General features: G+C 35.6%; 1 protein-coding gene across 5 annotated transcripts in view; it reads left to right on the forward strand.

Moving 5' to 3' along the window:
• The window catches only part of CWC27 (CWC27 spliceosome associated cyclophilin), a 130,711-nt gene that overhangs the window by 91,673 nt on the left and 12,219 nt on the right, over positions 1-26,819 (forward strand). For all 5 annotated transcript variants that reach the window (XR_013943836.1, XR_013943837.1, XM_080574672.1 and 2 more), the window contains exons 12-13: positions 9,313-9,422; positions 12,249-12,352. Coding sequence is in view for 3 of the 5 variants with exons in the window: in XM_080574672.1 (XP_080430798.1) it covers positions 9,313-9,422; positions 12,249-12,352 (214 nt within the window). In the remaining 2 variants the exon portion in view is untranslated. The remainder of the gene's footprint in view (positions 1-9,312; positions 9,423-12,248; positions 12,353-26,819) is intronic.

A 26,819-nucleotide genomic window follows, 5' to 3' on the forward strand; every position in this document is an offset into this window, starting at 1 on the left:
CATTAGATACTCGTAATGAGACTCAAACGAGACTGATCAAACATGCTTGATATGGTCTTGAAGAGGAGTTTAAAATGGCCAATTTTCACTTCCATAGTCTACCCACTGCTTTTTAAAAATCATTCTTTAGATGTTATTCACATGCCTATCAATTTGTTGTCACTTGAGTCATACAAAACTTATAATCTGTATGGAAAGAACAAGTACAGTTATGTGATATGTAAGTTTCTGGTAATAGATGAAAGATGATGTGTACTTCAAGAGCAGCAGGGAAGAGTTGAAATTTTAATAGGAATATTAGCTAAAACGCAGATCTACGTTAGTGTCTTTACCGCAGACCAGATGTGTGCTTTTGGATGTTGCCACAATGGAAGTTGTGTTCCAGGAGCACACCTGATGAGTTCCAACTGGTAGTCCAAAATGGAACAGTCCAAAGAGTATATATTGAGCTGATCAGGGCCTCAGCAAAACTGTTTGGTTCCTGTTTCACAGTGTTATTTGCTAAAATTGAAATAGCCAAGGTTTTTCTGTCTTTCATGAGTTTCATCATTACAAATACAGGTGGCCTGAAGACACAAAGTGATTCAGATCTACCTCTCTGAATTTTAAAAAATGTTTCAGTCTGCCTGAGTCTTTATGTAAAAGAAAACTTCTGTTTTCATCCTGGAGCTAAAAGCAGTTTTCTGAAGTTTTCCATTTTCACTCTAGCCAAATACTCACATTATCTCTAAAGTCTTTTAGAACATTTGAGTTCTAAAGCATCAGTTTTAAAGAAGATGCTGGTTAAAATTTTGAATTTATGTTAGAAATCTAAGTACGAGCCTGTGACTGCAAACCTAATGCTACTGTCTTGCAGTGATATTGTAATAGTAATTTAAGAAGTGTGATTTCATTGAGCAAAGACCTCTAAACTTGCTTAATTATATTAATTGTGGAAACAATTGGAGTTGTTTGTACGTTTTTATAATACTAGCATGATGTAATATCTTAAAATAAAACTTTGTTCTGTGTAACATCATCTCAATCGTAATTTATGGATGGTGTGTATTAAATTAAAACAGGGTTGAGTATTCACACTGGATCCTATGACTATGGGAAAACATTATTAGAAAACTGATTTGTTAATCATCAACAAACAAAAGTGAATGTCACTAACTAATAGATTTTAGTACAGGAAGTACTAGATTAGGGAAGGGGAAAAATATGTGAAAAATGTCACTGAAAATTGAGAGTCATATTGGAGTTTTAATATTTCTTTAAAGAAAAATAATTTTACAAGTTTAATAAATTGGGAGAACCATAGTGGTGTAAACCGTTTCAGGTTTATACTAGAAAAAAAAATGAACATGAATTTGTGTGTGATGCAGCTGTGATTGTGTACTTGTTGCTACAGAGGCATTAATTGTAAAAGCACAGTTATATTATTGCACTTGGTTCCAAGTATCGTACCACCAAAAAAATGTGGAGCAATTGGATACAAATGGAAAAAGAAAATAACAGAAGACAAGATTAATTCATTAGGAGAAATTCAAAGATGTATGGAGTTTAGGTAGGCTGTTGTGGAATCTTAAGTATTTACAATGGTAAATACAAGGAATTAAGAAAGATACTTTACTGTAAACAACCATTTACAACTTAAGGATAGCACAAAAGAATCTTGAAATACTTAGCTTGAATAAAATCTAAGAGCAGTAAATCACAGTGTAGTACCTGAGCAAATAATTTTACCCCCAAATTAAAAGCATTTATCTCAGTTCGCTTGGTGAATTTTTAATCAACCTGAGTTTTCATCAGCGAAGTAGAGCTCTCAAGAGCAAGATTATCTACCAAATGTGTAAAAGTTTACCTATTCTGCATTAGTTTACATACAAGAAATTGCATATATTTAAAACAGTCTACTGTCAAGCAGTGACTGAGCGAATGACTGGTCCTTTGGGGACCCAGGAGTTGGACTCGATCCTTGTGGGTCCCTTCCAACTTGGGATGTTCTATGATTCTGTGACCATAGCAAGAGATTTTTCCACTGTTTTTTCCCTGTCCTCTCGGGGGAGTGTGGAATGGAGAATGAGTTGTGACATGCTGGATCAGATATGTCTATGCAGATGATGCAGACACTTAGACAGTGTCTGTCTATGTTCTGAGCTGGCTTCTTTAGGAAAAAAATGCTAGTTCAGAAGCTATGCAACTGCATTAATATGGTATTCTGCTTGATTAATAAACACTGCATCTCAGCCAAAATTTGCAAGCATAGGGGTAGAAATTAACTGAAGAGCACAGAATAGTATGAGAATGAGGCCTAGGTTGTACTGGACCTTTTGCAGGATTAAGGCTAAAACTGAGATTAAGGTACTGGCTAATGAATGGATGGTGAAAAGACACATCTATTTTACATCCATCAGCAGATTAGTATTGGTATCACATCTTTAAATTGTTCTTTTTACATACTATGCCTACTTTTTTTTTTTTTTCCAAATTCAGAGCATTAGATTAATTAAAGAGGATTGTGGGGTGAAAATTTAAGTGTTTACATTGTTTCAAGAGAATGGAGATTTAAAAAAAAAAAAAAAAAACCCTAATTCCCCCCTTATATGTTTGATTATAACCAGCCTTCCAGTCTTTGAATAAGATTGTTGACTATGCCAGACTGCTGTCAAGACCTTACTTTAAATAAGATGTTTTTCTTTTATGTGACATTTGCTGCATTGATGCCAGAAATTACATCAAACATTTTAATTTGAGTGCTGAATTACTTCAGCATTTTGAAGTACTTAATCAAGTATTTGAAAAAGATATACTTAAAAGTTTCATTGTGTAAACCTGTGAATATACTTGAAATTTGCTTTAGAGAAATACCATCTGTTTTTTAACCATATGTTGGTTTTAAATAGTTTTAAAGTAGTATTTTAATTTTTCTTATTAGAACATTTTTTGTAAACTGATAATCTTTAGATGAAAAAATTTAATTATCACACATAAGAAAACAAAAGTCACAGAATAATAACTTAACAACTAATATAAAAAACAACACTTAAGTTTAAGAATCCTACTGGGGCACAAAGTATTTTCTACTTTGGTTTTAATTGTAGTAAGAGAATTGAATGCTTGAAGTGTTTAGAAAACTCTACAAAGCTAGCAAGGATACCAGTTTGAGATTATGTTTTATTTCTGTTTTATTTTTAATGCTGGGTAATGTCAGTGGTACTTAAAGATTTGCTTAAGTCCTGTCAAGATGCTTTCTTGAAGTCTGAGACTTTAAGAGAGTCGTGCACCCTTGAAAACACTGTGAAAACTGCAAAATCCAAATTTTGTTGGTTTGGCAATTCTGTGGCATAAATGTGTTAGATATTAAGATTTCATGGTATATACTGTGTATCTGCAATATATCAAAGTGTACATCCTGAGTATGTCACTTTTGCAAACGTTTTTGTTTTCTTCCACTATTTCCATTTCTATTTTTTCTCATTTTATCTGTCCTAAAATAATACGCAGCATCCATATTCTGTCTCTTCTCTGCCAAAGTAAATGCTTTTCCCTCTTCTTTCTCTGCTTGCTAAAGAAAAGAGGACAAAAACCTCACTGTAAGCCAACTTTGACTTCAGTAGTAATCTTCAGTGGCTCTTCAGTATTTTAACAAGGCCAGAACTGTAATGACAATAACTGAATAACAGTTTAAGGTGTGAAGGAAATCACAAGTAAAATCAGACAGTTATTATCAGAAATATACTGGAGAGTATGTTATGAATTCTTTCAAGCATAATAATATTAATTCATATTGTATATTCCAGAATATTTATTTTTATGTTACTTTACAATAAATTAATGTTATTTTTTCATAGACACTATTTAATGCTGGAAGAAAAATTCTTCCTGGGTTCTGGAAGACGTGTATTATCTGTCTTAGGTCTTAATTATAAAAATGGGCTTTGTGTTCTTCATCCATCACTTCTGGTAGGAATTCCATTTGAATTCCTGAAATATTAAGGAATATCAGAATTATTTTTATTTTTATTGTAATTCATAAGGATTTTGTTTTGTAAGTCCTATTTTCTGGAAGAAAAAAAATCAAGATTTGAATCTCATTCATTATTTCAGAAGAATGCAGTGTAAGTTGACTTCTTCTGAAAAGCTGAAATTTCAGTGCTGTAAAACCAATGTGTTTTAGGCCTTGTATTTTAAGGCACAAAAACATTCAGTCATAACTTTCAGTTCAAACAAGGAATTGGCCAGGGTTTTTCAGTTTTCTCTTCTCCCATTTGGTATTTAGTCTAGCTATACCATGCATTTATTGTATTTCCATCCAATTGGTCTTCTAAAAAACAAAATGTTTTATCCAAGTTAAATGTGAATGCAGCTGAGATGCTGTCAGATGTTAACTGATTTGCCTCTGATTGCTTTGTGCACTCTCCTTGTTATCTTACCTTGGTTATGCATGAACTAATCATTCTAAATGCTATATGCAAGAGTTAATGGGATTAGTTTTGTCAGAAATGTTTTGTAATGTAAGATACTTATGCCTAGCTGTCTAAAAATCTTCATACTAGCTGTACCTTATCGAGGGAAAAATATCAAAACTCTTTCACTGGTTCTTGTCAGTATGGAAGGTGGGTTTTTTGTGTGTTGGTGTGCTGACATTAAACCTTAAGAAACAACATGCATTTTTCTCTGTCGCAATACATACCATTTCTTCCCTTCTGAAGATCAGTGTGTTTCTGGTAATACTTGCAGCAAACAAAACTGATTTTTATTCCAACAAATATTTTATGCATAGCTTCATTATCTCTCCCTTAATAAGGGAATAAAATTTCTGGGTCTTACATGAGTTCTGCCTCCTTTATTACAAGGACAGATGTTATTACAAGTTTTTTTTAACACTGATACAAATAACAAAATTGTAAAGAACCAAAGTTCATACTGTGGAAAATTGTATGCATACGGTCAGTAAAGGATTTGGCTGAAAAATACTGGTACCTTACCATGCACATCAGTGACTGTTGTGCATGTAAAGACAGTGTTATGCAGTGTAAAGACAGAATTTGAATCTTGGAAAGTGAGCATCAAGCTGAGAAACGAATGTCAGCATAAACAAGGATCGTGTTTTTCTGATCTACCACAGTTAGCAGGCCTAGAACAAATATTTACTGTTTTTTGTAAAGTAGAAGGTAAAATTCAGTTGCAGATTGTGAAATGGAGGTTTTCTGATGCAACTTCTGTTGAGTGTTTATTACACTATTTGATTTACCAGGTGCTGTAGGAATGAAGTTTACAACTTCTTTACCAAGCTTTGTCTTTTGCTCCACTTCCTGTTCTGAACTTAGAAGACTGGCATTCAGTTCAACACTCTTAGAACAAGTTCTCGGGTCTTTGTTATACTTTTGCTATTTTGTATTTAGAAACTGACATCATTTGAACTGTTCCTAATTTAAGTGTGATAAAAATAAACCCTTCTATATTTTTTTTTAAATCAATCTCGTTTCTGGTTTAAAAACTTATGAATCTCATCCTTAGTTTCAGGCTATCATTGGAAACCATGTCTCAAAAACAAACTTTTAGGTTAGATTACATCATCATGTTGGCATCTGTTATTCCTTAAAGGAATATTTCAGGATAGAAGAATCTATCTGAAAAAAATATAAATTACACAAATACTGAAGTTTATGTCACAGTAAGATGAAGGGTTTCTTGGTGGTAATTCAGGCTAGCTAAGGGACAGTAGCAATATACTTAGAAATTATATATTTTCACTATTATTATTATATATGTTATGTATTATATATGTAATTTAATTTATATTTAGAAATATACTTAAGAATGAAGTGTATTTTCAGTAAAGAAAGTGTTGTGGTTTTTTTTCTTTTTGTTTTCCCTAACCTTCCCTAGAATCGTAGAATCATTAAGGTTGGAAAAGACCTTCAAGATCATCTGGTCCAACCATCCTACTACCAATGTCACCCACTAAACCATGTCACTACGCACCATGTCCAAACTTTCCTTAAGCACCCCCAGGGACGGTGACTCCACCACCTCCCTGGGCAACCTGTCCCAATGCCTGACTCCTCCTTCTGAGAAAAAACTTCGCCTAATTTCCAACCTAAACTTCCCCTGGAGCAACTTGAGGCCATTCCCCCTAGGCCTATCACTAGTTATCTGCAAGAAGAGGCCGACCCCCAGCTCCCCACACCTTCCTTTCAGGGAGTTGTAGAGAGCAGTAAGGTCTCCCCTGAGCCTCCTCTTCTCCAGACTAAACAACCCCAGTTCCCTCAGCCGCTCCCCATAGGACTTGTGTTCCAGGCCCTTCACCAGCTTCGTAGCCCTTCTCTGGACACGCTCCAGGGCCTCGATGTCCTTCTTGTAGTGAGGGGCCCAAAGCTGAACACAGTACTCGAGGTGTGGCCTCACCACAGCTGAGTACAGGGGGACGATCACCTCCCTGGTCCTGCTGGCTACACTATGCCTGATACAAGCCAGGATGCCTTTGGCCTTCTTGGCCACCTGGGCACACTGCTGGCTCATGTTCAGGTGAGTTTCGATTAACACCCCCAGATCCCTTTCCTCTGCAGAGCTTTCCAGCCACTCTGCCCCAAGCCTGTAGCACTGCATGGGGTTGTTGTGGCCAAAGTGCAGGACCCAGCACTTGGCCATGTTGAACCTCATCCCATTGGCTCTGCCCATCCACCCATCTTGTCCAGGTCCCTCTGCAGGGACTTTCTACCCTCCGGCAGAGCAACCTAATGATATAATATACACATAATTTTATTTAAACTAAGGAAAAAAATTTTTCTTTGCCTGATGCAATTTACACGTCCTGGTTTGGTGGCTGTAGGGCACATGTGCAAATTCTCTCTAATTTAAACTACTATTTTCTGCATCCTATACTACTTAAATAAGACATTTCTATGTTATTTCAGTGCAGCGCCTTCATGTCGTTGTTTCATTCCATTTTATCTGAATTAGATTCTGCTCTTAGATTAGGGAGTTTGGAGCTTAGATATATTAAAGCTGATGTAATGATCTTTATACTTTGGATCAACAAGCGGGTCCTAAGTTTACCACGCTTGATGTGAAGGTGTAGGCTATTTATAATGCTGTGGTTCCTCTTTTTTCAACTCAAATACGAAAGATTTGGAGTGGCTGTGGGATGCTGACTAGCAGAAATGAAATATTAGCCATGCAATCTGCTTTTGCATTTTGAAACAGTATTTTACGCTTTAAAAGGGTACTTTCAACCAACAGCTCTCTTCCAGACACTTTCTTTTCTTTGATAGTTACCTGAGTTTGTTCATGCAGACACAAAATATTTTTTTCAAAGAATCGCTCCTTATGAAAACCGAATATTTTGTTTATATTAACAAATAGTGTTTATGGTTTTGAGTTGTTGTAAAATGTGTTAAAAACCCATTGTCTTAACAGCTATTGAAAATCCTTCCTGTTATGTTACTTGCTTTTAACGTGGAGTAATAGGTTCTAAGGCCTCATGGAATAATGCAAGCATGTCTTTAAGTCTTTGTAACGAAAGGTACAGAAATATGATGCATACAAGTGCATAACAGTTTTGGTTGACTCACTCTGAAGTTAGTTCAGGTGGATCTCATTATCATTTGTCTGACTTGTGAAAAGGCTTTCCTAGGAGGCAGAGAAAATGAAGTTGAGGATTATAAAAATTATGACAGACAAAGACCCAAGAAACAATAATCTTAAGAGAAAGCTTAAACTGAAATTTAAATTATTTGTGTTAACAGTAAGTTACAATCATATGAGGGTGATAAAAATACACAAACACACAACTTCAGGCCAATTTAAGCTATATGTATGTGAATTATATTTGAGGCCTACTAGATTAAACTAAAATCTTAGTCAAAAGACGTGTGACTAAGAATCGTAACTTTAATTTCAGCATATGTATACTAAAGTTTGGATCACAGCATTGTGATGTTGATGGCCAGTTTGAGACTGGTATTTTCAAGAACACTCTTCCCACATTTTTCACTTGTCATAACTGAACAATTATAATTACCATGGGGTAGACAGGATTCTTTTCAAAACACCCCTTTAGATAATGTCACCTGAAAGGTTGTTTTCTATAGGAAAGCTCATGGGTTTTTTAGGTATTTAGCTAATATTTTCACTAATAGTTAGTCTCAATTTATGTAGCGATATAGTATATATATACGTATATATAAGGTAGTATATTGTTTCTGCACAGTCAACAAGTTTGATTTGATACACACATTTATGCAAAAACTAGTGTTCACAAGGAGTTGGTCTTGAATTAAGAATATATTTTAGTAATTAGTAGAAAAGTCTGACACAAAGAGGGTAAAGATGAATCTGAGCCATTATGATTTGTAGTTTTATACTGTACTTTGTTATCCTCTTTAGTTCCTCCAATATTATGCTGCATGAGATTTTATAGCAGATTTTATTTCATTCATTCAGCTGTTTAACCATCCCCAAATGTCTGTGTATATGCATTTGTCTTATTTGGTCCTTATAGAAGATGACATTTCTTTCTTTCTCTTGCTTTTATCAGTAATTCTCTGTCTGCTCTTCATTATATCCAAGTTGTCAAGAGGAAAACGGGAAAAAAGCAGCTTTTTGTATATTTGTTTAAAATGTTTTGCCAGTTATTCTTCAAATACATGCATGCAACATATAAATTAGGATAACAAAGAAGTAAGAGATTCTATTTATAGGGATATGTAAACAAATATATTTGATATGTAGATACACCTACTACAAATTTATTTCCTCTTATCATGACATGCTGCATTTATGAACTTTATAGAAAACTTTAAAAGAAGTGAGAGGGAAATTTAGTTTGGAAACAGAAATCATCTCTGTGTAGCTGTCAGCTATCATCTAAAAATCAAGGGTTTGATTTATAGTTTTTTCAACCTACAAAACAGAAAAACTAGCAATTTTTCCATAGCTGTAGAACATTAATACAACATACCAGTTTGACTGCTCCATGAAAAGTGTTCAGAAATGACGGTAAACTTGTTAAAGGAATTTCAGCAAGTTCTTATTTCTCATCTTACCATCAGAGTATTTATTTCTGTTACCCTGCTTTCCCTGGCTCAGTGGTAAAATAAAATTGAAACAAAAATTTTTGGACTCATTGTCTGCCCAATACAGTGTTTTGTTTTTAATTTCAGCAAGTAGCAAATCATTCTATTTGCTGAGAAAGCAATACAGCTGAAACATTTTATGGAAGTGTTGTGCTTGGTATTTCAGAAGTCACAACTCTTCTCCAAAATGCTACTAAATTATAAACATAAATTTATTTTGTTTAATCAAATATGTTTTCTTATTTAGAAGAGGAACCTGCTCCAAATAGTGTTGTTGAAGAATACCTTCAGGAGAAGAGAAAATATGAAGACAAGCGGAAGCAGCAGCCAAAGAAAGGCGTTTCTCGTGAAGATCAGGTAATTGTTTGAAAAACTAGGGAAAAAGATTCCAGAAAGAGTTCTGAAAACTATTCTTTCTTCATTTGTGTAAAAATGAAGATTAAAAATCCCATATGTTTCTTTTTCTATAAAAAGAATCTTGCTATTCCCAAGCAAAAATAAGTATACCTGTATGAGTGTGTACTCTCTGATCACCTATAGATTACCCAGATACACTGATACATGAAGTTTCTATGTATTTTTGAAAGTATCATCAGTTTAGTTACTAAAATATTCCAGAAGGAAAAGCTACCCACACAGAGGTATCTTTGATGATGTTTACGTGAGTTTGCATTTCTCTACAATGCTTTCCTTGGCTCTGCAGCTTGCTGTAAGATAGCACTGGGACAGAAGTTTGCGTATTTGGCATCTCTCCAAAGTGCTGTTTTTACATTTGTGTGTGTTACATTTTTTACATGTGTGTTACATTTCAGATAATGTTTTAAAGAGATCAAATTCATCCATCTCATTGGGCATTTTGAAGTGAAAAAAAAAATTATTTTGCAGTCAAAATGTATGTAGACTTCAGTATGCAAATGTAAGCAAATTAAAGTTTGACATAAATATTTGTATTTTTTTTCTAAAAAGACAAGTTTGAAACCGTTAAATATGTGAAACTACCTGTGAAGTGGGAAATAACATTAATGTAAAATCTATGCGGTGCGTCAAATGCATGGGTCTTTTAAGTGCATGTCAATTCAGTTAACAAAGATGTTCGTATTCAAATGTTGAAGTCAGAGAGATTGGAAACTTGAGGCTTAAAAACTTCAAAGCAGCGGCTGGCAAATCTTTATACTTACAGCAAGCTGATTTAGCTCTAAACTAAGAACTTTATGGAAAATTTGTGCATTCAGAAGTCTGTTAACTCTGAATTAAAGAGTACTAAAGATTGGTTGGCAAAGTGGATCAAGGAATTTAAAACCACTTCTAGTGAATTTGTATCAGCCCTGTCCTGGACATCCTAGGGAAACAAGATAAGTTGACAGGAATACATATTTCAGTCATCTTAATTTTTATTTATGTAGCCTCATTAGAAACTATTCAACAATAATTAATCATCTGTTCAGCAAGGATTCATTGACTCTTCAACAATTAATAATCAAGTTCTTTGTATGCCATTTCATTTGTGGTGGGCCTCTTCTGGCCTTGCAAACCTCCTACCTGGTCCTACAGTACAGTTCTATCTTCTGTCCTCTGTACAAGAGTAGGAGAAGATAGGGAAAGTATGTGTCTCTAGAACACCAGACATTGCACATCCTGACCTTATAATTTTGCAAGGGTCAATTTATGAAGTTACATGATCCACCTTATGGCATCTAATCACTCACTGCAAAAATGCCTTCTAAGACACTGAAATTATTTTTATTCACAGGTCTGTTTACAAAAATGCTGGCACCAGAGTAAATTAGGCAAGACACAAGGAATGTGGTTTTGGTTGGTCACAATTTCTTGTAAAAAGGGTTAGTTTGTTTTCATCTGATGGCCTGAGCAGAGATTTGCTCTCTCAGATGTTGTAAGCGTTTGTCTGCAGTAACGTGTAAAACTGCAGAACTTGAATGATTCACAGACTCAAGTATTCTAGAAATTTTCCTTTCTGCCATCTTAAACAGAAGATTAAACAGAAAATAAAGAAAACAAATGCAAACAACAAAAAAAATCCAAAACCTGCCTTTGGCAGTGTTAAAATGTGTTTTTGAAAGAATTCAAAAGCCAGGAAACTCCTAAAGTTAAGATTGCTCCCAGAAGGAAATTTGATTCCAGTGAACACTTCTGGTATTTCCTATTTCTGTTTTCTATTCTTGTTTAGTTTTTATTCTTTTAAATTTGAAAAACTTGACCAAACAAAACTAAATAGCCATACAGAGGTGTTTTACAACATAGGTGGCCAACCTATCACCTACAGATCAAATGTAGTTTACCACATAAATTCAGTCAAGCACTTATTCCCTGACGCTTTCCTTTCCAGGAATGTCTCAAATATCAGCAAGAAATAAGCTGTGGGTTGTGCAAATTATTCTTATGGTCTGCCCTTTTTATGAAGAGCCCTGTGACTCCTCTACCATTGCAAAGCTTATGCATACAATTCTTGTGTAATCAACATCTCTCAAGTGATCAGAAACAAGACCTGTGATATGATCTTCAGATGTCACCTGAAAGCCAGCGACGTTTTGTAGCTGAAAGACTGGGCAATGTCAGCTGGAGAATAAAATACCAAATATAAATTAGTATGAGCTTAATGTATGTAGCATAAGGATCTGTATCTGTAGAAGAAGTTAAGGTGGTTCATTGTATTCAAGTCTAAAGCTTTTAATTTTTTAATGTCAGTACAAAATTAAAAAGATCAGCAATGTAAAAGTATGTAAGTATCAACCAAGCTAGGTCTTCAATACATAAGTCATCTGTAATTTATGCAATGTTTTGCTTTACTAGATTAAAATGGCAGGTTCAAACAGTAAAATTTGTTGTGAGTGGTCAGTATTGTTTAATCAGAGGTTTCTATTCTGTAAGTATAACCACAATTTTTTTTCCTTAAATGTGCATGTTTATTTCATTAGATGGCCAAACAAGTGCTCTCAAATATGTACCCCCAGCACTGCACACTCTCTCACCATTGGTGCTCTCATTTGTGGTGTCTCTGACTCTCTCGCTTGTCTCTGTCTGCAGTGTTTGTTTTTAGTTCATAGAACAGTTCTCTCTTCCATCTCATTGTACTGTGTCTCAAAATGATAATAGTTTGAAGATGTTTTATATACCTGTTATTTATAAATCTATGTAACTTCCTTAAAACCATGTATTTAATTTCAGACACTGGCACTATTGGACCGGTTCAAATCAAAGTTAACCCAGGCAATTGAAGAAACTCCTGAAAATGAGATTTCTGAACCTGAAGTAGATAATGATGAAGGCTGGTAAGTTTTATGGATTTGGATTTCTGTGTTTATTACTGGTCAGGTTCGAGTGAGGAATAATCACACACTTCATTTTTCAATTGTTTCACAAACCAGTCTCTTTTTTCGATTTAATGAATCCTTCTTTCATATCCCTCTTACTACCATTTTACTTTTTAGTGGCTCATTTAGTTACTTGTTTCTTTGCCTTATTTCTTCTTTATTACATCATTATGAGGAAAGAAGAAAGCATGCTTTCTGTGCCAATTATCTCCAGCAGGAATAAGTTATGAAAGGAGTTAGCACCATCTCCCGCCTTCGAATTTACTCAGTTTATCACCTCTAGCTAAACTTCTCTATGTGTTTCTGAAACCCTACTGCACTGGCATGGTCTTACTGTTAAGCCTAAATTTAAGGAGTAGCAGAAACACCAGATGTAAAAAGAGTTGATGCAGCAGGAGTCAGCTAAAACACTGTTTTAGTACTCTGGAAAACAATGCGGGACAGTAGGAAATGTTTTGCCTTGTATAGTCTTAAGTCCTACAAAAACTGTGGAGTGGTAAGTATTTTAAAGACTGATGGATAAGATAAAGACAGACTCACCTGAAATGGAGGGAGACCCCAACAAAGCAGGGTAGCACTGGAATTGATGAAGTGCTGCAGAAGTTGTGACCTCCACAGTCAAAGAAGCAACCTGTACCGTGTTTACTCATGTTAGTCTTTCATCCAAAGAACCCACATTAAGTAGAGAAGGGGAAAAATCCGTATGATTTAAATTGTGATCCTGCAATCTTAGGCAGCAAGCTGTTCAATGATAATAAAAAATGCTTTCATAAAATAGCTATAAAAAAGGGTTTTTTTAGAAAATGTTTTATACAAACTGGTCGTGTTTTTTATAAGACAGGCAATACAGTTGGTCTAATATAATATCTCTGCCTACAACATTTTCCTTAGTTGTACACATAAGCTATCACGGCTACAACAGAACTACCACTAAAATAGAAAATTGAACAACTATCCTGGCAAGTCTTTTAAAACACCCAGAATTTCTATATCTCAGATAACTTAAAATGAGTAAGTAAAAATACATCATATGTACCTTTATGATCTTCCTAAAGGCTCCGATCCTGGGAGTAGGAAACCAATCAGATACCTACCTCTTCCAAACCCCAAACTAGTACCAGTAACTAGAAAAAAAATTGAATTACAATAAGACAAACTAAGATGTACAAAGATGTTTTAAAGTACATTAGAAATCCTTTTTAAATAGGAACAAAATGACATAACTAGTTGTTGTTAAAGGACCCTATGTCTGTTTGAGGAGACTTACGCAAAACAGAAAGATAAACATGCTAAATGAAGTGCTTTTTAAGCATTGGGAGGAAATGCAGACTGTCTAAATAAGTTAGATTTACTGCCATTCTGAGAATGAAAAAGATGTGCATACTGATCTGAGAAAAGACAACTTAAAAAATAGTGGGAGGGAATATAATGTGTGGGAGGCAAAACGTTTTTGTTTTTGTTTTTTTTAATTTTATTTCATTTTTTTTGTTCCACGTGTTAATAAATGAAAAGAAATTCTTCATTTGGACGTTACAGGTCAAATTACAATAACCTGTAATATAAAAATGGTAATTTTTATACATTAAATAAGAAAATCTTAGACTATTTGTTTGAAGATAGATTCCAAAGAAATTTAACAGAAAAAAAAAAAGACGGTAGATAAGAAAAAGCTGAATTGCAAATTATGAGGCCTAAATGGTCTCATAATGGATGATACTAAAATTTTAGATTACTCAGCTCACTTCTCCATTTTTATTTCTATCATATGAATGAATCATTGCTTATTTTTAATTTAGTAAGATAAAGCTACACAGATTCTGCAGCTTTACAGTCACACCTTCTTGCTTTTCACTGAGTAGAGCTGAGACCTCACCAGGGAAATACTAGGATTTTTTTTTTTTTTTTCAGAAAACTTCAGACATTTACTAGCAGAAACACTAAAACTAGTAGTACAGCACTTAGCATAGAATTCTTGCAGTCATAAAACAACATATTTACATATGTAGTGCATAATGAGTGCAATATTATCTTGATATTTTTCTCAATGAAATTTCATTTGAGTTACTGCATACGTTATTAAAAATCCTGTAATTCTTTCAATGCAAAAGCTATTAAAACATCACCAGCAATCTTTTTGCTTTTTATTTCATTGATGATATTCTTTGCTTAAATTCTTTTTTTTTCACAGAAGAACTGAGAATTTCTCTTAGCTTTAGAATCTAAACAAAATTACTGAATATGGTAGTTTAAAAATTCAGACTCTTTTTCTTAAGTTTTCATTCTACTTTTAATGTTAACTCTGTTGTCTGGAATGAAAAGAAGAAAAACAGCCTTGCTTTATTTGCTTTTATTCATTGGCAATTTTAACAGGTAAAACAGAAAAAAAAAATTGCTTTGGTTTCTTGTTTTTGAAAACAGAGAAATTAATTTCCTAAATCTTGCCCCTTTCAGGATAAGTCTCATTACCACTTGTTGTTACTTTAAGTTTCTCTTGTCACCATCTATTTGGTAAATTCTTTAAATTACATAATCTTCCTTCATTATGTCTTTTCTATCTTGGGCATTATGCAGCTCTTTGAGGATGAGGTATAACATATGGCATAAATTTTTTGTCCCTTGGATTTCAGGATTTCACTAATACTTTGAGATCCTTCAGACGTACCAATGTGCTTTTAAATTCTGCAGAAAGTATGCAGCCTTTCCTTTACCTCTGAACACCTGAACGACTGATCTTTCTTTTCACAGTAATATAACCAGTCTGTTAAGGACTTGCAAAGTCTAATCTTCATCGTTTGTGTTCCCTTCTGAGTAACTACTGACATCTAATTGGTGATAATGCTTCTCCCTGTTGGCAACTTAAACTGAAGGAAGAAGATTGTTGTAATTTCAGATTATGAAATAGTGTGGCTTTTTTGTTCAGAAAACAACATTGCATTCAAAATGGCACTAAAACGAAGATTTAGAATAATATCATGCTAAGCAATAGACTAATAATTAACATTATATTATTAGTTTTGCAGTTCAGTAAATGTACATGTTAACATCGTAGACTGGAGTCTTGCTCCATTTTCAATGAATTTACTTCAAAGCTAAATAAGTTGTAAAATATTTTTATTACGCAAATTGGCTAGATCCACATACAACATTAGCAAAGCAATGAAGTCTTCTAAAAGGTATTCATGACTGTTAGAATGGCTTGGAGAGTTGAATTTCATATTTTGGGATAAAGACTTAATGTTTTCATTTCTTCATCGGATTGGATGATTTGAGATAAGTATAGTGACTTGACATTAAAAAAATTATCTTTCTTAATTTCAATCTACTCCTCCAAACATGATAATTCTACTCAAAAACAATAATAGTACTCTATAAGATTTATAGTAAATATAATTAGCGTATGTCATACACATATATGATATGCACAAATTATGTGATTCCTGCAGGCTATTTTGTAGATCATGGCTGCTCTTTTTATGGGAAGTGAAAGCCAGCCACTATGCTTTGCTCTACTGTCAGGGTGTGTTATCTGAGGTAGAATGATTGCCTCTAAGACATTTTTATGTGTCCACAGGAGTGGCCACACATTGAGGTATAATTTTCATTTTCTGTCAAGATAGAAACTATTACCAATTTGTTATGTTTTCTTTTATTTGGCAAACTTTTCTCTGCATATTTGGCTGAGCTGCTGTATTGGCATGAAGCATAGCAGACGTTTGGGTACTTTTCAGCAGCATTCTACTTTTTATGCAGGAAAAAAAGAAGAAAGAAATATGACTCTATTGTAAACAGTGTGTATGGTGTTTGATAATTATTACCAGATTTTACTGTCTAACAAGGCATCTGAGGAAGTGTAGTGAAGAGATCTGAAGAGAAATGAATAATATAAGTTTTAACATGAAATAGCAGGATCTTTGCTGGGATTGCAAACTCTGATGCTAAGTGAGAATGATTATATGTACATGTCTGCAGCAATCAAAACTTAATTTCCCCTGCAGAAATCAAAAATAAATAAATAAACAAGTTCTGTACTGCCAGAAAGGGTGCTTGTAACAATAAAAGGATCTCCAAAGAAGTAGACAAATGCATTTTTGTGGCACCTAGGTACATCAGGAGAATATGCCCGATCATCCTGGTGCACACATACTTGTCCTTATGGCTCCATATCAAGAACTATTGCTTATGCTTTTTTTAAGATTTGCCAGACTACTTTAGTACTGTTTCATCATTATTTGCTATTTATGTACTCATAGTCCATCTAAGAAAGTATCAGACGTAGGACTTCATCCTTTACTTTCACAAAGGTTGTGCAGAGTGCAGCAGAGGTAGATTTGACAGAACATAGTTACTCATTCTGAGCTGAAAGTCTTACCCAGGGCTTCACATGACAGACTTCTCGCCAGAATTTAGTGAGGTGTCTTCTGCTTGGAGACTGAGAACTAAATGTGTGATGGCAGAAGACCCATCTGGAAGTACTATCTACGTGGTACTTCCACTCTGGATTACTGGATATGCCTGAATTTGAAAGTGAAAACCCTGCACGGGTTACACTTCATACAGAACACTGCTACTCATCTTCTTTAGGATTTGGACTTCTATATACATTTTGTTGCATACATGTGGCACCTAGTCAGGTTGTAGTGCCACTTTGGGACCATGATTGTAACATCAAATAGTTACACCTTTAGTAAAAATCAAGTGTCAGTCCAAAAAATATTATGGCAACTATATATAATGAAATTGATGATGCAGATCCTGTGAACATGACATAAAATATCTTCAATAGAGATAATCCAGCTATGAGGATAAAAAAGTCAGATGCAGACAAGTATATTCAAAGATTGACTGCTTTAGTCAATTTAGACAAAATCTTCCTGTTTAGATAGGATAAAAATGATATTTACAACTCTGAATTACTTTCCTATTAAATAATTCTCCACTTAAAAATACATATAGTAACCATATCCCAATCCAGCTATGCACCCAGGAAGAAATACTAGAAAGTTTGTAATGCTGTCTATGTATTCTTATAATTGCCACTAATTTATGGAAAAGGAACACAGATACTGCACTGACAGTGATACATAATCTCCCTGACAGAAAGGTAGCTGATCTGGGGCTATTGTACTTTCAGCTCTAGGGTTGTTTTAGGATTCTATCTTGTCATTCCTGTTATGAAATGTACAAGTCAATTTAATGATGGTTCACTCTACTTTGTTATCTGTTTCCAGGAAGGGTAGGATTAGATCTTCTGCTGCTAAGAAGTGAAACATTTTCCCAGATAACTCATCCTTCTAAGAAATGTCTGTTTATTCTTGTTATCAAAAATATTGCTGTTCAGTTGGTAAGAGTTTTCATTTCTGAAGCCACCAAGAATACTGATTAATCATAGAGTTAACATAAGAAAAGGGCCAGAAGGGGACCTCCAAACGTAATATAATTACACCGTTTCCATAACCCAATGGCCAATGTATCTGCAGTGCACTTTTCTTACTATTAGTCACATTTATTCACTGGAAGTCCAATGACAGAGATTCCCTAGGCAATCTCTTGTAGTGTTTAAATGTTCCTCTTGGTATAGAATATTTGTATGTAATCCATTCTTCCCTGTGATACGAGTGGATTCTAGAAAACTGTTCACTGTCTCTTTTTCAAGATGCTTTTTAGCACACTTGAAAATAATCACAAGCTCATCTCTTTCAGTTGGACAAAAAAGAAAACATTTTAGTCTTTCTGCAGAGATTATTCTTTCTCAATTTGTGATCATTCTTCCTGAGTGGGTCACCTCTCTTTCAAAGCACAAAATTCAAGACTAGATACAAGTCTTTGTCAGTGTTGAGTGAAAAGATCAATTTATTTGTCATTGTTTCTTTTATGCCTGCTTTCTAATCCATTCCAAGCCACAGATCTTTTTCTGCTGAATGGTTGCCTAATCTGTCTCTGTCCTGTACCCATACTATTAATTGTCCTTACTGAAATTCAGCCATTGCACTTTCTGAATTTTATCCTATTTTTCATACTTCATAACTAGTTTGCCAAAATCACGTAAATTCTAAATACTCCAATAAACTTTAATAGAATCATAGAATCATTAAGGTTGGAAAAGACATTCAGGGTCATCTGGTCCAACCATCCCCCTGCCACCAATATCACCTACTAAACATGTCCCTAAGCGCCAGGTCCAACCTTGCCTTGAACACCCCCAGGGACGGTGACTCCACCACCACCCTGGGCAACCCGTCCCAATGCCTGACTGCTCTTTCTGAGAAGAAACTTCTCCGAATTTCCAACCTGAACCTCCCCTGGAGCAACTTGAGGCCATTCCCTCTAGGCCTATCACTAGTTATCTGCAAGAAGAGGCCGACCCCCAGCTCCCCACACCTTCCTTTCAGGGAGTTGTAGAGAGCAATAAGGTCTCCCCTGAGCCTCCTCTTCTCCAGACTAAACAACCCCAGTTCCCTCAGCCGCTCCCCATAGGACTTGTGTTCCAGGCCCTTCACCAGCTTCGTAGCCCTTCTCTGGACTCGCTCCAGGGCCTCGATGTCCTTCTTGTAGTGAGGGGCCCAAAACTGAATGCAGTACTCAAGGTGCGGCCTCACCACAGCTGAGTACAGGGGGACAGTCACCTCCTGGTCCTGCTGGCTACACTATTCCTGATACAAGCCAGGATGCCTTTGGCCTTCTTGGCCACCTGGGCACACTGCTGGCTCATGTTCAGGCAACCAGATCCCTTTCCTCTGCAGAGCTTTCCAGCCACTCTGCCCCACGCCTGTAGCACTGCATGGGGTTGTTGTGACCAAAGTGTAGTACTAGGCACTTAGCCGTGTTGAACCTCATCCCATTGGCTTCTGCCCATCGAGGCCCTTCTTCAAGACCCTTCTTTCAAGACCCTTCTTCACAAAACTTCATATTGCACATGCATTCTATAAACACATTCTTCTCTGTTAAAGTCATAAATAGGAGTGAAGTAAACAACCCCACCAAATTTATTATTTCATGCTTGACACTAACAGTGGCCATCTACTTCTAAACATAGGGCTCTGTACCTGATTTTCCACCAGCTTTATATCCTTATGAAATAGTTGTTTGTTTGTTTTTGTGGTTTTTGTTTTTGTTTGTTTGTTTGTTTTAATCTACACTTTTCCAGATGGAATACCAATGCTTGTGGAAGTTACAAGTTCTCTGCTACAGAAATTCACTTGTAATATACCTAACCAAAATTCTGGACTATCTTCCACTGTTCTCACTCTGATCTTTGAAAACCAGTGTAGAATTCCTGAAACTGCTAGATTTATTGACAACCTTACATATATTTCTGTTCTCATGAGAGTTTAACAGTCCTGACAATTTCTGAGTTGGTAGAACTTTCTGTAGAAAACAACCCACCATTTTCTCTCTTTAATGTTCACCTGATTGCCACATGGGCTTACCATGTATCTGTGAAGGTTAGCAACTGTTTGTGCATTCTCACAAATAAAATGTATGAGAAGTTTTGTGAACAAGCTCCTGTAGCATTCTTGAATATAAAGCTTAGTTGTTAAGATTAAATAACGTAAAACTCACAAGGAACAGCACTCCATACAACCCAAAAATATATATTTATATATATCATACACTAAACCAATCAAGAATTTAGAATATTATATTTCCTGGGTGAAATCTAAGGTGTTAGATGTGAACTTGATCTTTCAAAGAAAGAGATCAGCTTTTTTCTTCCACATGGAACACTGTTATAGCTGTAACTGTAAGAAACGAATGTAAATGAGGCAGTCACTTAAGTATTTTGGGGATGAAGTCTAGGCTCTGAAATTTACTCTTTTCTTTTGATATGAAATAACTAAATAATAACTAAATAAATCTTTTCAGATATACTGTGGGACAAGAAAGAATAAACAAGGTGGGAATTTGGAAAAAATGATGTTTTTTCACGTTTTCTCAGTTTAAAATTACTTTATGCTTAGTTACCTTTGTTGAGTCTGAACTTAGTGAAGAACTTAGATCAAATGAAGTTCACTTGATCATTAATAATTTGATCTTTATTCTGAATGTTACTTAATTTAAGAGATAGGAAAAAAAAGGAATATTTTTAAATCAAAGTAAGCAAGTTAATGCTTGAAAATACTTTTTCAAGTTACAGTGAAAAGGATATGAAAATTATGTGAGTAAAGGTCTTGCATTTCAAACAAGGCATTCAATATCTTGCCTTATAGATAGTGTTTCATATGCAGGTTGTTTAAATACTGAGGCTGGATTGGCTGTTGTTAGTTATTTGTGACAAACCTCATTTAAGATAGTAAAGACTAAAAATGAATTTAATGGAACTGTTCACTTAAACAGACTGTTTAAAATCTTGTGGCTCTTAGAGGGCTTTTAAAGATACCTCCTTGGTCACAAAATGCTATTTTGATTTGCACAGTGCAAATCAGATGATCATAAATCTGATCACCTGATTATAGCCAAGAATAAAGGGCAGGAGTCTGTTTAATTGTTTTTATTACTGCTTCTTTGGACAAAAATCTCAGTGAACTCAGTGAAGGTCAGTGCTAACCATTTAAAGTGCAGCCTGGTTCATACACATCAAATACTATAACCTTTTCCCAGTTCTGAATTTTACAAAACTACTCCTGATGCCAGTTAAATGTTTTAACATTGGGTGCTAATGCTAAGCTCTTTCTGCCAGGACATTCACTGCAATTTGACTGCAAAATTTTTTACCCGGTTTGTACAGAAACTTTTTTTTTTTTTTTTTTTTACAGAAACTGTTTTACTCCAGAACAAACAAACAAAACCTGTACGTTCAGTAAAGGCATTCTCTATCCAGAATCAGTAGTTATGTCCTTTACTTCAGAAATGTTTTCATTTGTAGTACAAGGAAAAATTCTCTCAGAATATTTAACATTGGTGTCAAGGAGAAATCTGTTGCAATCAGGAGTAGGAATACAGTATTCCATTTCTTTCATACTCTTCCAGTAAAAGGTTTTGTATCTGAGAGAGATTTGTGTCTAAAAAAAAAAAAAAAAAGTATCAAGACACCACCTCTAATGTCTGCTCTAGAGAGTAGGCTAGAATTGGTTTGGTTTGGTTTTCTTTTTTCGTTGAAATAGGAATTTCAGAATCAGGAAAATGTTGAAGCCAGTCAGACTGTTTTTATATTACAAAATTTCATTTGTATTAAGAACTAAATCAATGATGCACACTGTTAATATCTACTCCACATAAATCTGTTAATGTCTTCCACATTTTATTTCCAGTACTTCTTATTTTATACATCTGCTATTAAACTTTGCATTGTGAAATCCTTCTGGATAAACACCTAAAAAAATGGTTATATTTCTTTCATAAACCTAACCTTTTTATATGTGTTTTCTAGAATGCTCTCTTTCTTTGCCATAATACCTTACAGATGATTATGAAATATGGCTTCCTCAAGATTAGCACCAGTCTCTGCAGATTCAGCTGCAGAAGCTTAACTGTGACAAACACAGTAAGCTCCTGAAAACTAAGCAGCAGTCTTTTTCACATGCCGATGCTAGCTTGGGGAACGAAAGAAAAAGTGCTGCTGTAATTTATGCCAGTGAGGCACAAAGATGGATTAAAGCCATGTTAGCTCCCCTCCTCCCATCCAGATTTGAGCCAACGTTCCTCCACTAGTCTGGAAAAACTGGCTTTATGTTAGGGCTCTCCTGCTAAGGCCATTGATTTACTCAACTACATTTAAGAAAAAAAAAAAAAAGTTGACAAAATACTTACTTGCTTGTTACAAAGAATAAGTGCATGCCAGAGGTCTGTATTAGAAACACATTGGAAAGAGGGGTTTCTTTTCTGTTTAGCAAAAAGATTAGTGTTTGTTTGGGGTTTAGCATTGTCAGTAACTTTTAAAGGGGAAAAGAAAAAAAAAATCCTCCTGCTCTAAATCGTTTTTCTCCAATTTTCTCTCCACCTTCTTCACCCCTCTACTGCTAGAATGTGGTCAAACCTTGGTATGTAAATGCTAGCTGCTAGCCCACTGCTGAACAGTCAGTAATTTTGTATTAACAAATTGTTCTTCTGCTGAAGTTATATATTTATTGCTTCTAGCTGTTTAGCATGCCTGAGAAACACAGGGCCTTTGGGGTGGGTTTTTTGTTTGTTTATTTTTTGTTAATTCCTTCATGTCTTAAGTTTATTTGGACTAGGCATCTGGGCCTGGAATCGACTACTGTTTGACTTAAATTCAGAGATGATCCATGCTTTACTCAAGGGATATCTAGTATTTCATTTACTGTCTGGAAACCTTACATTTTATTTATTGCCAGCAAACTTAGTGAAGAATGAAGAAATAATCTTCTAACTCTTTAATAGCCTAGCTTAAGCTTCCTGATTATTTACACACCTTTATAAGCACCCCAACTTCATCTCATTCAATGACATGATTAAATCATGTGGATTTGGACGTATTCAGAATGGGAAGAGGGAAGGACAAAAGAGAAGGGAGGGCATCCAGAAAATGTTGAATGTTAAGTTATGAAAATCAGAATATTCTTATGTTAGATACACTCTTCTCTCTTTCCGCTCCCTCCTACTTTGTGCTCTGGTGATACAAGCCTGTTCGTGTTAACCTGGTGAGGCAATTTGCCGACTTCTAGAGTATCAGATGCTGTACAAGCTACTGCCAGAGACAGGATGCTAGACTGGATGGATCATTGGTCAGTTCCGGTACGGCGGTTCCCATGTCCTTATAGTAAAAGCTGTGTAAAGTTTTTCTGTGCTGGTACACTGTCTGGAACAACATCTGGAATTTACATTACTGTCTCCCATACCAACCTACTCTACCAGGAGCAGTTGTCTATTTAAAAGCACCCAGCTTCTTTCATCAAACTACTTAATATTTTTGTGAAGGGGATAAAGATGTACTGTAAATATTCTATATAGGAATTGTTACCAAATAGATACTAAATAATAACTGGATAATTGATTTTTTTAAATTTGTTTTTAGAAAAAATGCTTACAATCAGAAGTCAGCATGGTTTTACGTATTTCTAATTATTTCTAACCATGAGAAAGCCAATCCAATTTTCCCCCAGTGATTTTATTATCTTTTGAATTGGATTATCTTTTTTGTAGTTACGTTGATTTTCCCTTAGAAGGTTACTTACAATTAAATCTTCTTTCAAGAGAAAAAAAAATGCTTAGCAACATCCTGAACAATAGAAAAGGATGCTCCATTACATTAGTCTTTATCAAGAATTGCTTACTTTGTTGGTAGCTTTGCAAATACTGAAGGGTTGGGTTTTTTTATTTTAACTTGGATATCTCACACTTAGTGAAACTACTGCTTTTTTATTATTTTCACAGTGAATGTTTTGGGCAAAAATGAGGATGTAGCATTTGAATAGTATCTCAAGAAAATGGTATGTTAGAAATATCTGCAAAAGTTCCATTTCATTTTATGTGGTAGGCCTAACAGAAGAGTACAGTCTGACTTTGTAGAATGTTTATTTATTTATAATATTTATAAATTATATTTTTATCAGTTTTGCTTGCTTAGAATTGAGGAGATTGTGCAATAACAGCACTAGTATGTCACCTCCATTGTTAACATCTGAGTGCTGAAATACTGGAGGCAAGTAGTACTCCATTGATACAAAAGTTAGAAAATACTCCTTTTAGGTCTTTCAGAAATGACATTTAGCTCAAAATAGTGCTTGGAGGGTGGGAGTTATGAGTGGTATTTATAACGGTGGTGAAAAAGGAGTATTGTATTGATCTTAAATTTCAGTCTAAATTCAATCTGATTTCAGTTTAAAATCTGTGAAGTTATATATGAATATCAATACCATATCTGTGAATGGTAGGTTAGTGCTTAGTGGTGCGAAGTCTACTTGGAGGCCAGTAGCTAGCGGTGTCCCCCAGGGACCAGTACTGGGTCCAGTGTTGTTCAACTTATTCCTCAATGACCTGGATGATGGAGCAGAGTGCACCCTCAGCAAGTTTACTGACAAAACAAAGCTGGGAGGAGTGGCTGATACCCCAGAGGGCTGTGCTGCCATTCAGAGGGACCTCGACAGGCTGGAGGGTAGGACAAAGAGGAACCTCATGAAGTTCAACAAGGGCAAGTGCAGGATCCTGCACCTAGGGAGGAATAACCCCAAGCACCAGTACAGGCTGGGGCTGACCTGCTGGAGAGCAGCTCTGCAGAGAGAGACCTGGGAGTTCTGGTGGGCAGCAGGCTGACCATGAGCCAGCGATGTGCCCTTGTGGCCAAGAAGGCCAACAGTATCCTGGGCTGCATTCGGAAGAGTGTTGCCAGCAGGTCAAGGGAGGTGATCCTCCCCCTCTACTCAGTCCTGGTGAGGCCCCACCTGGAGTGCTGTGTCCAGTTCTGGGCTCCCCGGCACAAGAGGGACATGGAGCTACTGGAGTGAGTCCAGAGGAGGGCTACGAAGATGATGAGAGGACTGGAGCACCTGTCGTACAAGGACAGTCTGAGAGAGCTGGGCCTATTTAGCCTGGAAAAGAGAAGACTGAGGGGAGACCTCATTAATGTGTATAAATATCTGAGTGGAGGGTGTTGAGAGGATGGAGCCAGTCTCTTTTCAGTTGTGCCTAGCGGCAGGAAGGGAGGCAATGGGCACAAACTGAAGCACAGGAGGTTCTGGCTGAGTATGAGAGGGCACTTCTGTGCTGTGAGGGTGACAGAGCACTGGCACAGGTTGCCCAGAGAGGTTGTGGAGTCTCCTTCTCTGGAGATATTCAAAACCCACCTGAATGTCATCCTGCACAACATGCTCTAGGTGATCCTGCTTGGTAGTGGGGTTGGACTAGATGATCTTCAGAGGTCCCTTCCAACCTTGGCCATTCTGTGATTCTGTATATACATGGTATATATATACCATATATGTATATTTGGAATGGTATAGATATATGTATATGGTGTATATATATATATATACCATATATGTGTTATATATGAATATCTATACCATATTCATAGAATCACCTAGGTTGAAAAAGACTTCTAAGATTACCAAGTCCAGCTGTTAACCTAGCACTGCCAAGTTTACCACTAAAGCATGTCCCTATAACATTAGTTCAAAAACTAATAGAAATTGATTGAAACAATCTTATCTTGATATATAATTAAATACTTGTGAAATCAACTTAAATATAGCAAATATCTTTATTTACAGCAATATTTTTCTCAATGCTTTTCTAATGATTTTTTAATCATTTTTTTATATTAGTATCTTCAGTAGAATAACCAATTGTGTGAATCTGGATAGATCTGACTAACAAATCTTGCTAGAGAAACAAGAGTTGAGAAACGGAAGATTTTATGAAGGCACAAAAAGCTTGAGGGACACATCGTCTGATTTTTGGGTAGTCTTTTGGGGACCCAGAAGTTGCACTCAATGATCCTTGTGGGTCCCTTCCTACTTGGATATTCTATGATTCTATGACAAGTGATCTGATTATTTGGGAAAAGAAATGGGCAGAGAGGAACAGAGGAACGTGGAATTATGGAAACAAGCAGTGAAACAAGAAGTCAAATCTGTTAGTGGTGACAATCACAGCAGAATCCTGGTGACCAGAGGTTTTTGTTGGGAGGCACTGTAAGCTTTTTTGAAGTGAAACGAAACCAGGTTTGGCAAACTAGGTCCAAACTGGAACAGTATGTGTGATACAGTGGAAGGTTTAAGTATCAAGTGCTATGGAAGGGTAGGGGCTTTCATAGATAATTTAGCACAGTTCAGACATTATGAATTAATGAGACAAAACATACTCATGGAAGCTTGTTTCTTACACACCTCTTTTTTGTAATAGCAGTGGCTGTGTGAAACATTGAGAATTAAAGAGAAGAGTCTGTGTTTGAAACTCTTTCTATAGCACTCCTTAAATTGTTAACATCCTTTAAGAATCAGAACCTATTTCAAGTACTTGGGGAAAAAACTTCCTTTCATAATCAGTAAGAGAGAGGAGTTTTCATTACAGAATTCCTTTTCATGAAAAGAGGGATGATGGGTTAATCTCTTATACTAAAATAACAAAGCTGGATAGTGAGATAGGACAGAAAAACCAAGAACTTGCCTGCAAGACTTGTGTTACACAAAGTACTTAAGGGTGGTTGCAGGTTTCGTTAGATATACATGTATTTTCTCTGTCCTGCTGGACTATGTTTCCAAAATTATTTGTAAAGCTCTTGGACACTGTTATGCAAGGAGTGGTGACAGCAGGCTAAGCCAAAAGGCTTGTTTTGATTGTAGCATCTCAGTTCTGAAAAAAGTGAAAACTAGTTTAGATTTCAAGTTCTTTCCTCTTTTAAATTTCTCATTGTTTTATGGTTTTAACCATAACTGTTTTTGTCCTGTTCTCTTGTTCTCTTGCCTTGGTTTAAAGTTTTTGCTTGTCAGCTTTTAATTGACATTTTTCTTCATTTTATTTACATTTT

The sequence above is a fragment of the Anser brachyrhynchus genome, assembly GCF_964034855.1.
Source record: "Anser brachyrhynchus genome assembly, chromosome: Z".
NCBI lineage: Eukaryota > Metazoa > Chordata > Aves > Anseriformes > Anatidae > Anser > Anser brachyrhynchus.